The following is a 14,592-nucleotide window of genomic DNA, read 5'->3' on the forward strand; positions in this document are numbered from 1 at the left end:
TAATATACACAATTTATTAGAATAATGTACATTTATGAAGTAGGATGTATTGCTTTTATTAAAATAATAATCACACACACAGGCTTCTTCTACAGGACTACGCCATTTTGTCAAACCAGTTCTTCAGCGAGACATCATACGTACAAACTCTGTAAAACAGGGCATCACAGAAATCAGAATAAAGTCCAACAAACATCTACAGACAAATATAACGTGCCATGCTTTATTATAAGTATAATAATATTTTTTTGTTTCTGATTCATTGCCAATTCCAAATGTGTACAAGTACCAAATAAGCATTTATAGATATACTGGTAAGCCCGCTCAAAGCAAAAGGTTTGAATGCTAGTCTGCTACCTTCTGTGTTTGTTCACGTTTGAGCAGGACAGCCGAGAGGAATGCCGGGTCCCGGTAAAAAATTGGGGCTTGGCCTAAGTGTGTGAGGTGTGGGCACCTCCCGCACTTAGGCCACGCCTCCAAAATGTTTAGAGGAGGGTAAAAGAAAACCTTAAAAACTGTAATCTTAGCAGCAGCACACACCTACAGCATGTGCTGTGCTGACAGCAGGCTCAGCATGACCTCTCGCGCTGTCAGTGAGACACTCATGCTGAGCCTGCTGTCAGCACAGCACATGCTGTAGAAGTGTGTGCTGCTGTTGCTACCCGGAAGGAATGGAGGGGGAAGGGAGGGGTCAGACCAGGGCCCCTGTGGGGCCCCTCCAGCAAGCCTGGGCCCGGGTAATTAGTACCCGCTCCCCCCCCCTCTCGGCTGCCCTGCGTGTGAGAAAGAGATGTAGTTTTACTCTCTGCCAGCAGATGGCAGTGTTTCGGAAACTCACAGACACATATACATATATATAGATGATACAGCAGTATAAAGGTGTTTGTAAAACGATTTACACACAATGAACACAATTGGATATATATTTATCCAATATATAACATAATCATTTAGATTGCGTAAGTATTTAGGACCTGATAGCACAGCTGCTACCTTTTGGAGCCCATCGATCAGGTATACGCCACCCTGCCAGGGTGAAATCCGCCCTGTGCCAGCATGCAGATGGCTTAGCATGCCACATAAGTTCCGCTTACCTACATGCTCGTTGCTATGGGTTGCATGTTTGATGCCAGGGGTTGCATGCAGTTTGATGCCAGGGGTTGCAGGCTCTTTGCCAGGGGGTGTTACCCCTGCCCCTCCTCATCACCGCGCCAGAGAAAGGGAGCCCCGGCCAGGTGAGATTGGTGACCCCTCACTGTAGCCCTGGCCAGGTGAGATGGGAGACACTGCGCCGGAGACAGGGAGCCCCGGCCAGGTGAGATCGGTGACACCGCGCTGTAGCCCAGCTAGGTGAGATAGGAGACCCTGCGCCAGAGAAAGAGAGCCCCAGCATGGTGAGAGGGAAGGCGCGGTGCGAGGGAGCCAGGCAGTGTGGTGGACAACCCGCATGGCAAGTCAGTGGCTTGTGCAGGCTTGTGAGCCAATCAGAGCTTGCGGTATGACAGCCAATTAAGAGCCACCACTGCCACTCCTGATTAGCTGCAGGACCACAAGCTCCGATTGGCTCATGACTGAGCCAGCACGCGTTTTGAAATAGCTGTGTGTTGGCAGAATATATAGCGTTGCTTGCGGTGTTGTTAGAAGAGGGTTAACTTGCAGGTATGCAATATAGTAGTATATAACAGGCAGGTGTACACAGTGTATGGTGTAGATATTATCATTCCTGTAGCTGGATTGGCAGTATGGAGGTGTCTCTGTGGCAGTAGAAGTCTGAACAGCCGTGCAGACTTGCTGGTCTTGGTCTGTGATGACAGCGGGGCTAGCGCTGCTAGCGCTGTGTGCAGGGGAACTGCCAACTCCCTCTCTCCGGTGGGGTAGACTGTGGGGCTCAGAACACGCGTTTTTAAAGGTGATGTCCTGTCTCAGCGGGGCTGCACAGTAGTGGTGGGTAGTTCATGAATGATTAATTCAAAATTAACTAATCTTCAGAGTGAACTAAATTGTTCAGTTCACTGCTCTGGCAAAGATTAGTTAATTTTGTTCACCAGGAAGTAAAGCAAGTGGAAGGTGTAACACACAGACAGACAGAGCCCAGCAGCTCCATAAGGCTCATTTATTCTGGATCTTTACTTCCTGAATCTAAAGTTAAAAGTACAACACAGCCCAGCAAATACAGATCTAATAAAAGAAAAATATGCACTGCGTAGCCAAAGTCTATGTGTGGTGTGTCTTTGGCCCTTATTCTGATTGAGTCGGATGGCTGCGCATACCTCCCAACTTTCGATGCCCTGGAAGCGGGACGATGCTCCAGCGCGCCGGAGGCGCGCCGAAATTTTCGGGGGTGGTGGCCTAATTTGGGGGCGTGGCCTATACTCGCGGCTCTTCCGCGAGGCCACGCCCCCATTTTGCCGCTATGGGGGCATGACCCAGAGGCTCTGTGAGCCTCTAGCCATGCCCCCAGTCCCCTGGCTGCGGGAATAGACGATGTGCGCAAGCGCACAGCGTTTATTCCCCGCTGCTTAGCAGCTGACAGGGGGGACTCCCAACAGCCCCCCCACACCGCGGGACACTGCCGCCCGCGGGTGGGACATCGGGACAGGCCCTGACAATCGGGACTGTCCCGATAAAATCGGGACTGTTGGGAGGTATGCTGCGTGTTCGGTCGGACGGCCGATGTATTGTGTTTGCGCATGTGCAAAGGCGTTTCTGCGCATGTGCGAACACCGCGCATATCCGAATATGGCGTGAATTCCGTACAGAAAACGACCGGTCGGAACAATCCAAGCAGGGGGTGGAGAGGGGCGCGAAGGGCTGTTTGCGCTCATTACCATATGCGTACCCCCCCACGTTTCATGGATGTTCCCATGGAAACGCTGGGCGTACGTATGGTAATCCGGCCGTGATGCATGAGTGGGGGGCGGACAGCTGACATAGCCGGATGCCAGCTGCACGCCCATATCCCTGCTTTTGCACAGAGAAATGTCTGAGTGGTCTGGAGCACTCGGAGCTGCCTGACCGCTCGGCCCATCATTCGCTTGTCGGCGACCATCGGAGGATGGGGGAGGTTCCCACATGAAACATCCACTCGCAGTCCGTTTACTCTGCGTCTTACCGCATTCGGACGGTGTGAGAGATCCGTACGGTAGGCGGGGCTAAGAACACTCGGTGGCCGTCCGAAATACGCATCCGTCCGAGGCAACTAGAATAAGGGCCTTTGAGTGAGAATCTGTGGTCATGCTGCTCCCCTTTCTGTGATTCTATCATTATATTATTATATAATGTGAGACCACGCCCCTTTTCACCGCTGTGGGGGCATGCCCCAAGCCCCTCGGTCTGCAGGAATAGATGCTGTGGGCATGTGCTCTATTTAAGTTCAGTAAACTATGGACACCTTTATTTTCCATCTCTTTGCCGATAGAAGGAAAGTTTGGTCAGCAGGTAAATATTAAAGTGATGATTAATATATTTTTTAGAGATTGACATAGTTAATCTTATTCGTTCCAAAGGCCTGCTGTGAAGATACGGGATGATGATGATGATTACAGCATCTTTAGCGTCTTCAGCATCTTTAGCGCCACCCCCCAAAAAAGGAACTATAGTGATTAGTGATATAGATTGGGCTGTTTACGGCTTAATTATGGGGACAAAGGGCCTGATTCAGACCTGTTCACAAGGCTGTGTGTACTCGCAGCCTAGAGAACAGGTAAATGGTGCCCACAGCCCGGAGTCCCCTCACAAGCATGTATGGATGTGTTCGCATACACACACTCGCATGCGGCCGAACGGAAGAGAAATCTTTCGATGGTCACTCACTATCGAATGATTTTTCTTTTGTTTAATAAAAGACAGTCTAGATTGACTTATTTTGGCCGGTGATGGGCAAATTCGGAACGGGCACTGACGTCATATGATGTCAGCCTGCCACCTCGAGTAGGCATCGACATGCCTGCATTTGCAGGGTTACGCCCAACGTTTTCATGGGCACACCCACTGTTTTTGTGGCAACACCCATGAAGCGCCGGACGTACCCCTGCATCCACTCCCTGCCCGCCCCCTGACCTCCCTCCCCAGAGTGTACGGCCCGGCGGGTATGAAACTCGGCGAAGCCATTTGCTCCTAGGGTTTGCACATGCGCAAACCCCGAACATCGAGGACAAGACCGAATTCGATCTGTAAAGTCTGAATCTGCCCGTAATTGGTAACCGGCAATTATCTACCTCCTATCACAGCAGCCCAGCCGGGGCAGCATGTATGGCTTTGGCAGATTTGTGGTTGAAGGACTATACACAGGATGGGATATGGTCATTAGGTCGACAAGCATTAGGTCAACATGCAGCAAGGTGGACATGGGTGTAGGTCGACATGGGTCTAGGATGACAGGTCATTAGATCGACACAAGCATTAGGTCGACATAGTCAAGGTCGACAGTCAAAAGGTCGACATGGGATTATTCACTGTTTTTTGAGCCGACATGTGCCGACAGGCGGCATTTCATGCCCTACCATCCACTAGGGCATGGTGGGACAATAAAATAGTGGCCAAAGCATGGCGAGGGGATGCGGTGCTACGTGTCAGTGTCCATGTCGACTGTGTCGAAATACGGGTAAAAAAACTATGAAAAACACATGTCGACCGTTTGACTGTCGACCTTGCCCATGTCGACCTAATGATTGTGTCGACCTACACTCATGTCGATCTAGACCTAAGTCGACCTTGCTGCATGTCGACCTAATGGTGTCGACCCAATGCTTGTTGACCATTGTGTTGTAGACCTAATGATCCATAACCCCAAGGATTGGGCCTCAAAATAGACATCAAAGCTCACAGAAGAATGAAATGACATCAGGAGTATCACCAGCAATATACCTTCGAAATCTACAAGTCCGTCCCCATTCACATCCACGTCTCTCAGGATTTCATCCACTTCGCAAGGACCAAGCTGTTGACCAAGGAGCTTTTTCATCGCCTCCCTCAGTTCTCGTGTACTGATCCGGCCATCACCATTTGCATCAAACTGGTGGTGATATAATGTGTAAGAGTGGCCAGAGTCATGGTGTCAGAGAGGGAACATAGCCACAGTATTTGCACTATTACAATAAGCATCAAAGACCGGACACAGACTGGCTCATTCATTCATGACTAAGTGTCACTTATGGTACCTCTCGGAAGGCATCTCGTAGCTCCTTTACGCCAATCATGTCAGCTGTCTCTGCAAGAAGTTTAGGTCCCATCAGTTCTACAAAGTCCTCAAAGTCAACTTTACCTCCAGCTGAAAGCAGAGGAACAATGTAAAACAGCAGCAATGACACCGTATAACATGTATGTTGTCTTGATTTTGTACAAATCTGATGGTGTTGGGCCTGTAACGGATTAAGACCTGGTGGAGCCGAGGGTGGAGCAAGGCACCGTTCTTTAAAACAGGAGTGTGGTGCTTCCTTTTGGCTGTGCACTCCCATACAAACATGAATCAGGCCCATCCAAGAAAACAAGTTTTCATTTTGTGAGACAGGATATTTAACCCCTTCATGACAGAGCCAGTTTGTGCCTTCATGACAGAGCCCTTTTTTTCAAATCTGACATGTCTCACTTAAGTGGGGATAACTTTTTTTTGCTTTTACTTATCCCAGTGATTTTGAGATTGTTTTCTCGTGACACATTGTACTTCAAGTTAGTGGTAAATTTGGGTCGATACAGTCTGTGTTTTTTTGTGAAAAATACCAAAATATCGTGAAAAAATGGAAAATTTAGCAATATGCAAAATGTCACATTTTCTGCTTGTGAGACAAATAATCATACCACTCAAAATAGTTAATAACTAACAAAGACCATATGTCTACTTTATGTTGCAATCATTATTTCCACCCCCTTTTCATTTTTTTGGACACTAGGAGGCTTCAAATATGACTAGCAAATTCTCAAATTTTCAAGAAAATTTCAAACACTGATTTTTTTAGGGACCAGTTCAGTTCTGATGTGACTTTGAGGGACTTGTATGTGAGACACCCCCATAAATGATGCCATTTCAAAAACTGCACCCCTCACAGTATTCAAAACAGCATTTTGGAAGTTTGTTAACCCTTTAGGTGTTTCACAGGAATTAAAACAAAGTGTAGGTGAAATTTCAAAATTTCTTTTTTTTTGCAGATTTGCAATTTTAATACATTTTTCTAAGGAACACAGTAGATTTTACTAGAGAAATGTGACTAAAAATTGATTCCCCCAATTCTTTGGTTTTCATAAATATCCTATATGTGGCCCTAGTGTGCACGGTGACCAAACCACAGGCTTCATAATAGAAGGAGCACCTACTTGATTTTGGAGCCTCCTTTTTATGAGATTATTTTTTAGGCACCATGTAGGTTTCTAGGCACCATAAGATGCTAAAAGTTAGGAACCCCCCCACAAGTGACCCCATTTTGCAAACTACACCCCTCAGGGAATTCATCTAGGGGTATAGTGTACATTTCAAACCCCCAGGGGTTTCACCAATTGTGGTACAACTGGGCAGTGAAAATGAAAAAAAATAATTTTTCATTTTCACAGCTCAGTTGTATCAAAATTGGTGAAACCCCGGGGGGTTTGAAATGTACTCTATACCCCTAGATGAATTCCCTGAGGGGTGTAGTTTGCAAAATGGGGTCACTTGTGGGGGGGTTCCACTGTATGGGTGTTTCGGGGGTCATTCAACCAGAATCTGTGCTGCAAAATCCAAAAATCACTCCTTCCCTTCTGAGTCCTGCCATGCACCCAACTGGTATTTTTTGGTCACATGTGAGGCATTGCCGTACCCGGGAGAAATTGGGGCACAGATTTTGGGGTGCTTTGTCTCCTTCATTCCTTGTGAAAATGAAAAATTTTGAGCCAGATCTGCATTTTTGTGTAAAAAAATTTAATTTTTTACACAAAAATGCAGTTCTGGCTCAAAATTTTTAATTTTCACAAGGAATGAAGGAGACAAAGCACCCCAAAATCTGTGCCCCAATTTCTCCCGGGTACGGCAATGCCTCACATGTGACCAAAAAATACCAGTTGGGTGCATGGCAGGACTCAGAAGGGAAGGAGTGATTTTTGGTGGCGGAATGAATGGTGGGTGCTATGTCGCATTAGCAAGACCCCCGAAGCACCAATACAGTGGAACCCCCCCACAAGTGACCCCATTTTGGTCACCAGCTTTGGGAGGGGGGCTGGCGCTGCGGCTGGCGGGGGGGTGGGAGGGGTGCTGGCGCTGCGGCAGCCGGGTGGGTGGGAGGGAGGGGGGCTGCCGGGTGGGAGGGGGGGGGGCTGGCGATCGTTGGGGTATACGCACACACACACACACACACACACACACACACACACACACACACACACACACACACACACACACATATATATATATATATATATGTGTATATATATATATATATATATACATATATATACATATATATACACACACACATATATATATATATATATATATGTGTGTGTGTATATATATATATATATATATACACACACATTTGCCCATATATTTTTATTTTATTTTATTTTTAACTTTTTCAGCAGCAGCATGATGCTGCTGCTGCTGCTGCTGCTGCTGCTGCGGGGGGGAGGGGGGAGGAGGGGAGCGCAGCGTGCGCTCCGGACGTAGCGTTGGAGCCGGGGGAGCTGCTGCTGCTGCCGGGTGAGTGCCCGGCGGGTGGGAGGGGGGTGCTGCCGCTCGGTGGTGATCGGTGCTGCACCGATCACCACCGTTTTCTGTGTTACCGAGCGGCTTAGCCGCCGGTAACACAGGAAACGCTGTGATTGACTGTTCAGATTTGAACAGCCAATCACAGCGATCGCCGTCCGGTGGGGGCATCCCTGCCCCCCCCGGGCGGCGAGGGGGGATGTCTGCTGTCAGGGACAGCAGACATCACCTAACTGTCACTGCGTCTCTAGACGCAGTGACAGTTTGAAGCCATGACGTATATATACGTCAACGGTCGGGAAGTACTTCCCGACCATGACGTATATATACGTCAATTGTCGTGAAGGGGTTAAATGAAAAGGTAGGGAGTATCATATTCCCCGTGTCTGCAGATAGCTACAAAACATAAAAGCTATGTACTGTAGCAAGCAGGGGTTAAAGTGTGTGGGGGGGATGGGACTGGGTGGAACTGAGTTCCACCACCTGTAATGGTAGGGGGAACTGAGTTCCACCAGCACCCTAGCCCTGCACAGTAATTTCAACAGAAAAGCCCTTCCCAGGGGCTTCCTTTTCCGGTGCAGCATATGTGATGTCAAGGGTGAAATGTAATAGGATGAGAGATTCAGAAAGTGAGAGATTTGGTAAGAAATCTCCAGTTTTTTTAAAGTGGCAATCATTGACACTGCAAAATCAGTGTGATTTTGCTGTGTCAATGATTGCCACTTTAAAAAAACTGGAGATTTCTTACCAAATCTCTCACTTTCTGAATCTCTCATCCTATTACATTTCACCCCATGTGTCAAGTGAGGAAGAACCACTAAGAGCAGCAGGCTATGTGCAGACTGAAGACAAGGTGAGAGGGGTATGGAGGGACAAGGAGAGAAGGCAAAGCTGCTGGAGGGACACAGGGCATGGAGCTGCAGGGGGGGGGGGGGGGGCATGGGCAGTGAGCTGCTGGTTTGACAAAGACAGATGTGTTTTTATAAGGGGCACTACTGTGGACATTATTTATATAAAGGGCATTACTATTGGAATTATGTGTAAGGAGTACTACTGTGTAGTGTAACTTGAATAAGGGCCACTACTGTGTGAATAAGAGGCACTACTATGTGGTACAATATAAATCAGGGGAACTATATGCGTGTAATGTGAATATGATTGTACTTCTTTGTGGCATAATTTTGAATTCAAGTAATTTTTAGTGATACATTTTTGTATACATATAAAAGTAAAAATAAAGTACAATACAAAAGATAAACAGTGGTACATTGTCTAAATATTTGGCATGAGTGTGCCATTCGAACATAGCTGAGTGACATATATTATCATGAGTCCTTGGAATGAGTAGTGGAAGGGCGCCCAGGCAAGGCACGAACAATCAGGACAATAGAGTAAATTAGGGGGGAATGGCCTTGGATATACAACGAAGAATTTTGCCAGAGGCCCGAGACCTTGTCATATTTACTTTCAGGTCCACGTCAAGAGTACATAAAGCGTTCATGGGAGAGGGTGACATTAACAAGCGCAATCCACATAGTATGAGAGGGAGGGTCCAGGCTCATCCTGGTTCTAGCGATACAGCTTTGTGGCATCATTTTAATTGGAGTTACTATTGTGTGACCACACCCCTTCCTCGTGGTACCACTATCCCTTTATAAAATATGGGAGAGAGGGCACAAATGTATAGTTTGCTGCGGTGGCCTAAAACCCTGGCACTCACTCAGGCTTTGTCTCATGGGGGGTAGGTGTCAGGGGACATGAGTTCCACCACTTCTCCAGGACCACTTTAAGCTCTGGTAATAGCACTTTACTGTTCCTCTACCTTGCTGCTTGTAGGTGCACATAAGGCACACATACAGGGCAGGAATAGGGCTTCTAGGCACCCTAGGCAAAACTTCAACCTAGTGCCCAACCCCATACTACCACCAATACCCACTTTCCAGCCCCTCGAGTAAAAGTATGGAGGTGGCCTCTTAAAAGTTCCACAGCCACCACCTGTATTAAGTAAAACAAGGATGTCTTCCTCACAGACATCCTTCATTTTGTGATAGGCAGACTCAGTGGCGCCCCCTACATCCCGGCGCAATAGGCAGCTGCCTAAAGGTAATGCCGCCCCTGCTCACATATGGCACAAATAAGGCATGGTGGAGACTAACTGATTTTCTGGGAGAGTTCAATGAGCTCCATCTCCGTCGGCATATATCCCATTGTCCTCATGCACTCGCCCAGCTCCTTGTATCCAATGAAGCCATCTTTGTCTCGATCAAATTCTCTAAACGCTTCTCTTAGCTCTAAAGGGAAAAAGCACTGGTGTTAGAACGTCAGAGTGGAAGAAGGAAGAAGTGCAGGATGTAATAGTAAGAAGGGATAGTAGAGGACGGATGTGATGGAGAAGGAAGGAGGGCAGGATGTAATAGTAAGAAGGGATAGTAGAGGACGGATGTGATGGAGAAGGAAGAAGGGCAGGATGTAATAGTAAGAAGGGATAGTAGAGGACGGATGTGATGGAGAAGGAAGAAGGGCAGGATGTAATAGTAATAAGGGATAGTAGAGGATGGATGTGATGGAGAAGGAAGAAGGGCAGGATGTTATAGTAATAAGGGATAGTAGAGGATGGATGTGATGGAGAAGGAAGAAGCGCAGGAAGTAATAGTAAGAAGGGATAGTAGAGGACGGATGTGATGGAGAAGGAAGAAGTGCAGGATGTAATAGTAAGAAGGGATAGTAGAGGACGGATGTGATGGAGAAGGAAGAAAGGCAGGAAGTAATAGTAATAAGGGATAGTAGAGGATGGATGTGATGGAGAAGGAAGAAGCGCAGGAAGTAATAGTAAGAAGGGATAGTAGAGGATGGATGTGATGGAGAAGGAAGAAGCGCAGGAAGTAATAGTAAGAAGGGATAGTAGAGGACGGATGTGATGGAGAAGGAAGAAGTGCAGGATGTAATAGTAAGAAGGGATAGTAGAGGACGGATGTGATGGAGAAGGAAGAAGTGCAGGATGTAATACTAAGAAGGGATAGTAGAGGACGGATGTGATGGAGAAGGAAGAAGCGCAGGAAGTAATAGTAAGAAGGAATAGTAGAGGACGGATGTGATGGAGAAGGAAGAAAAGCAGGATGTAATAGTAAGAAGGGATAGTAGAGGACGGATGTGATGGAGAAGGAAGAAGCGCAGGATGTAATAGTAAGAAGGGATAGTAGGAGGCGGATGTGATGGAGAAGGAAGAAGTGCAGGAAGTACAGTAATAGTAAGAAGGAATAGTAGAGGATGGATGTGATGGAGAAGGAAGAAGCACAGGAAGTAATAGTAAGAAGGGATAGTAGAGGACTGATGTGATGGAGAAGAAAGAAGAGCAGGATGTAATAGTAAGAAGGGATAGTAGAGGACGGATGTGATGGAGAAGGAAGAAGAAGAAGAACAGGATGTAATAGTAAGAAGGGATAGTAGAGGACGGATGTGATGGAGAAGGAAGAAGAACAGGATGTAATAGTAAGAAGGGATAGTAGAGGACGGATGTGATGGAGAAGGAAGAAGAGCAGGAAGTAATAGTAAGCAGGGATAGTAGAGGACGGATGTGATGGAGAAGGAAGAAGGGCAGGAAGTAATAGTAAGAAGGGATAGTAGAGGACGGATGTGATGGGTCAGATGTACTAAGCCTTTAAAAGTGATGAAGTGAAGAGTGATAAATTACCAACAACCAGCCCCTAACTGGCATTTTTTAAACACAGTTTGTAACTTGGCAGCTAGGAGCTGATTGGCGGGTGCTTTCTGCTTTATCACTCTCAAGGCTTAGTACATCTCCCTTACAGTTCTTTGTAAAGTCATCACATAAGCAGTATTTTTTAAAACAAATGAGGTACAGAGGCAGAGCTGATTTGTTCTGGAATGGATCAGTAAGGATAGGCTGTGGCTGCAGAACATTAAAGACAAGCAGCCCACAGAAGTCACTGCTGTCGGGGTTTGTTCCCCAACACTGGGTCTGGTATAGGGTTCCCACAGTCGGGAACCCGACAGTCATTAGCCCGACGTCGGGATCCCGACTGGCCGGACTCAGACAGCATGGCGAGCGCAACAAAGCCCCGTGTGGGATCGCTACACTCGCCACCTATTCTATTCTCCCTCTATGGGGGTCGTGGAACCCCACGAGGGAGAATCGCCGGTGGCCGACGGGACCTCGACATCGGGTAAATGACTGTCGGGATCCCGACTGTCTGGACCCCATCCAGCACCCCCGACACTGTGGCTTGTGCGCATGTGATTGACAGTGCAACAGCTGGTGTGTGCAGACAGAGAACCAGGAGCTACTGGCTGCCCCCCTGCTGATTATAGGTAGGAACCCAGTATCTTTGTATATTATTAACACTGGCATATGTATAATGGGTGCAGTGTGTAAAGTGTCCAGGGGTGCCTATTTCTGCACATGCTGCACCAAAGAAATGACCACCAAGGTAATTTTTCCAGAGATATGCGCATCCATAATATAATCTAGATTGTAAGCTTGTGAGCAGGGCCCTCCTCCATTTTGACTGTAAATACCCTGTTTGTTGTATCACTGTCTCCTTTGTAAAGCGCAACGGAATATGCTGCGCTATATAAGAAACTGTTAATAAATAAGTAAATAAATAAATACATAATCTGTCCCCCTAGTGGAACTGCTAGCTAGAGGGGGGAGGACCCAGGTGGAAAAGGCTGCACATGGGCCACCTTCTCCCTTAAAAATAAAAATGCCCCCCTGTATATTAGACGTCATTCTCTGTCTCTGATTCATATTTGGAAGTAAAGCAAAGAAATCAAGTAACTATATATTTGGAACAAACCATCCTGTCATGCAAGGGGAGCAAATACATTTTAATTTTTTCTGTGCAGGGTAAATACTGGCTTTATTTTTTACAATGCAATTTAGATTTAAGTTGAACACACTCCACCCAAATCTAACTCTCTCTGTACATCTTACATCTGTCCCACGTCCCAATGGTTAACTGAAATGCAATGCAAATGCTCTTTTGTGATCATGCCACAAATTGCATCGCAAGCTTCTGGGTGGACCTTCCACCATGTCGACCTTAGGTGTGTTGACATTTCAGGTATTGACCTAAGAAATGTCGACCTTCAATGGTCAACATAATGTGTGTCGACCTAATATTGGTCAAGCCAATGACCCATACACAAGAAATTGTAGATGCGTCTTCTTTCTATGTATATGAAGGCAGACAAGCTGGCGATAGCCTGTGGAGAACATTACTTCATTGCTGGAGGTCAAAGGTCGTTCTTACCTTCTATTTCCTCTGGTCTCAGCTCTCTGTCCTGGAATAAAGCAGATTATTAGAGAAATGTCCAATATCTGGCTGATCTCATCCACCATTACTGCCTTCCTTCCCCTTAATACTTCCTACTTAATTTCTAGCTTCAAAGACAAGTATCAAGAGGTAAAACAAAGAACAGTTTAAACAATTTACATAATCACATATCACTAGTACAGTGCATCTCTTTTGCACTAGCTCACTTCAAGCCTTCTGGACCCCACTGGATGGCTATTGCTATGGGTGTGGTATAATTACCCGACAGTCGGGATTCCGACAGTCATTAGTCAGACGTCGAAATCTCGGGAGCGCAATGAAGCCCCTTGCGGAATCCCGACTGTCGGGGAGCCGCCCGGCACCCATCGCTATTCCCAACTGTCCTTCTTTCCGCAGGAATGTCCCATTCTTTGGGCACGTTCACGTGTCCCGCCCGGGGCCGGCAGTGTCCAAACGTGAGGGGGGGCAGTTGGGAGTCCCTCCCTGTCACCCGTGAATAGGTGGCACATCGTCTATTCATGCCACTACAGCGGCCAAGGCCCCAAAATAAAACTTTTCAATGTTGGAGGTATGTTGGGAGGTATGCTAAGGCACCTACAATGTAAGGTCATGCCGAATCAGCAGCTGGATACATAAGACATCACAACAGCTGTGACATCATTGTTGTTGGTTCCTGCGGCCGTCATATGGGAAAAGATAAATATATTTGACCTAGTAACTGATGCATACTGTGAAAAAGTGGGGAGAGTAACAATCAGTGGCGTAGCTATAGCACCGCAGCCCCCCGCGGTCGCGGGGGGGGGGGGCGCTGTGCATATGGGGGCGCCGGGGGGGCTGCGGTGCTATAGTTATCCCCCCGCCCCCGATCCCCCGCAGGCTTACCTGTCCGCGCGTCCCGGCTCCCCTCCTGGCTTCAATCAATGCTATGGAGACGGACCACGATAAAATGATAAAGCAGACTGTTCTCTGAAACTGTCTGAGGTATGGGGGCGGCCATTTTATCGTGGTCCGTCTGCATAGAATTAATTGAAGCCAGGAGGGGAGCCGGGACGCGCGGACAGGTAAGCATGCGGCGATGGGGGGAGGGGGCACGGGGGGCACGGGCAGCCGGGGGAGGGGGGGCGCCCCCCCCATTAACGGCGGGGGGCGCCCCAAACAAAGCTACGCCACTGGTAACAATATGACCTCAAATGTGTGATCTGCAGATCTATTATTACTATAAAATATACTCATAAATGAGAGTAACCATATATAAGTTTCATAACATTGTTGACTTTCATGCCATGTTATCATATAAGGGGATGGTATCATTATCCCAGTCTTTGAAATCCAAACTGTCAGAATGCCGACATCTCTTTGTGATTATTTTTCACTCTAACCCACCCCTCCCACATCTCACTTCAAACCCACCCCTCCCGTAGCCTAACCCCAACAGTCCCCATAGTGCCTAACTAAGCCTAACTCTAATCCCAGTATTTAACATTGGGATCTGTTGTGCCTTATAGTGCCCGAATTTCAACAGCCAGGAATCAACTGCATCCCATATAGGAACTGTCCCAGTGTTCTGTAGTTACTAGTGGGATAGTCACTTTTGTAGCGTTTTTATTGGTTTTAAAAATATAA

General features: G+C 47.2%; 1 protein-coding gene across 2 annotated transcripts in view; it reads right to left on the reverse strand.

The window, feature by feature from the left end:
• Positions 1-14,592, reverse strand: part of LOC146006934 (calcium-binding protein 2-like) — a 43,461-nt gene continuing 28,869 nt past the window's right edge. For both annotated transcript variants that reach the window (XM_083145369.1, XM_083145370.1), the window contains 5 exons: positions 12,946-12,976; positions 9,829-9,963; positions 5,160-5,269; positions 4,867-5,014; positions 1-149 (listed from right to left, as the gene is read on the reverse strand). In XM_083145369.1, the coding sequence (XP_083001495.1) occupies positions 124-149; positions 4,867-5,014; positions 5,160-5,269; positions 9,829-9,963; positions 12,946-12,976 (450 nt within the window). In that variant the 3' untranslated portion in view covers positions 1-123. The remainder of the gene's footprint in view (positions 150-4,866; positions 5,015-5,159; positions 5,270-9,828; positions 9,964-12,945; positions 12,977-14,592) is intronic.

The sequence above is a fragment of the Crinia signifera genome, chromosome 6 (genome assembly GCF_055691185.1).
Source record: "Crinia signifera chromosome 6, ASM5569118v1, whole genome shotgun sequence".
In the NCBI taxonomy this organism is placed as follows: domain Eukaryota; kingdom Metazoa; phylum Chordata; class Amphibia; order Anura; family Myobatrachidae; genus Crinia; species Crinia signifera.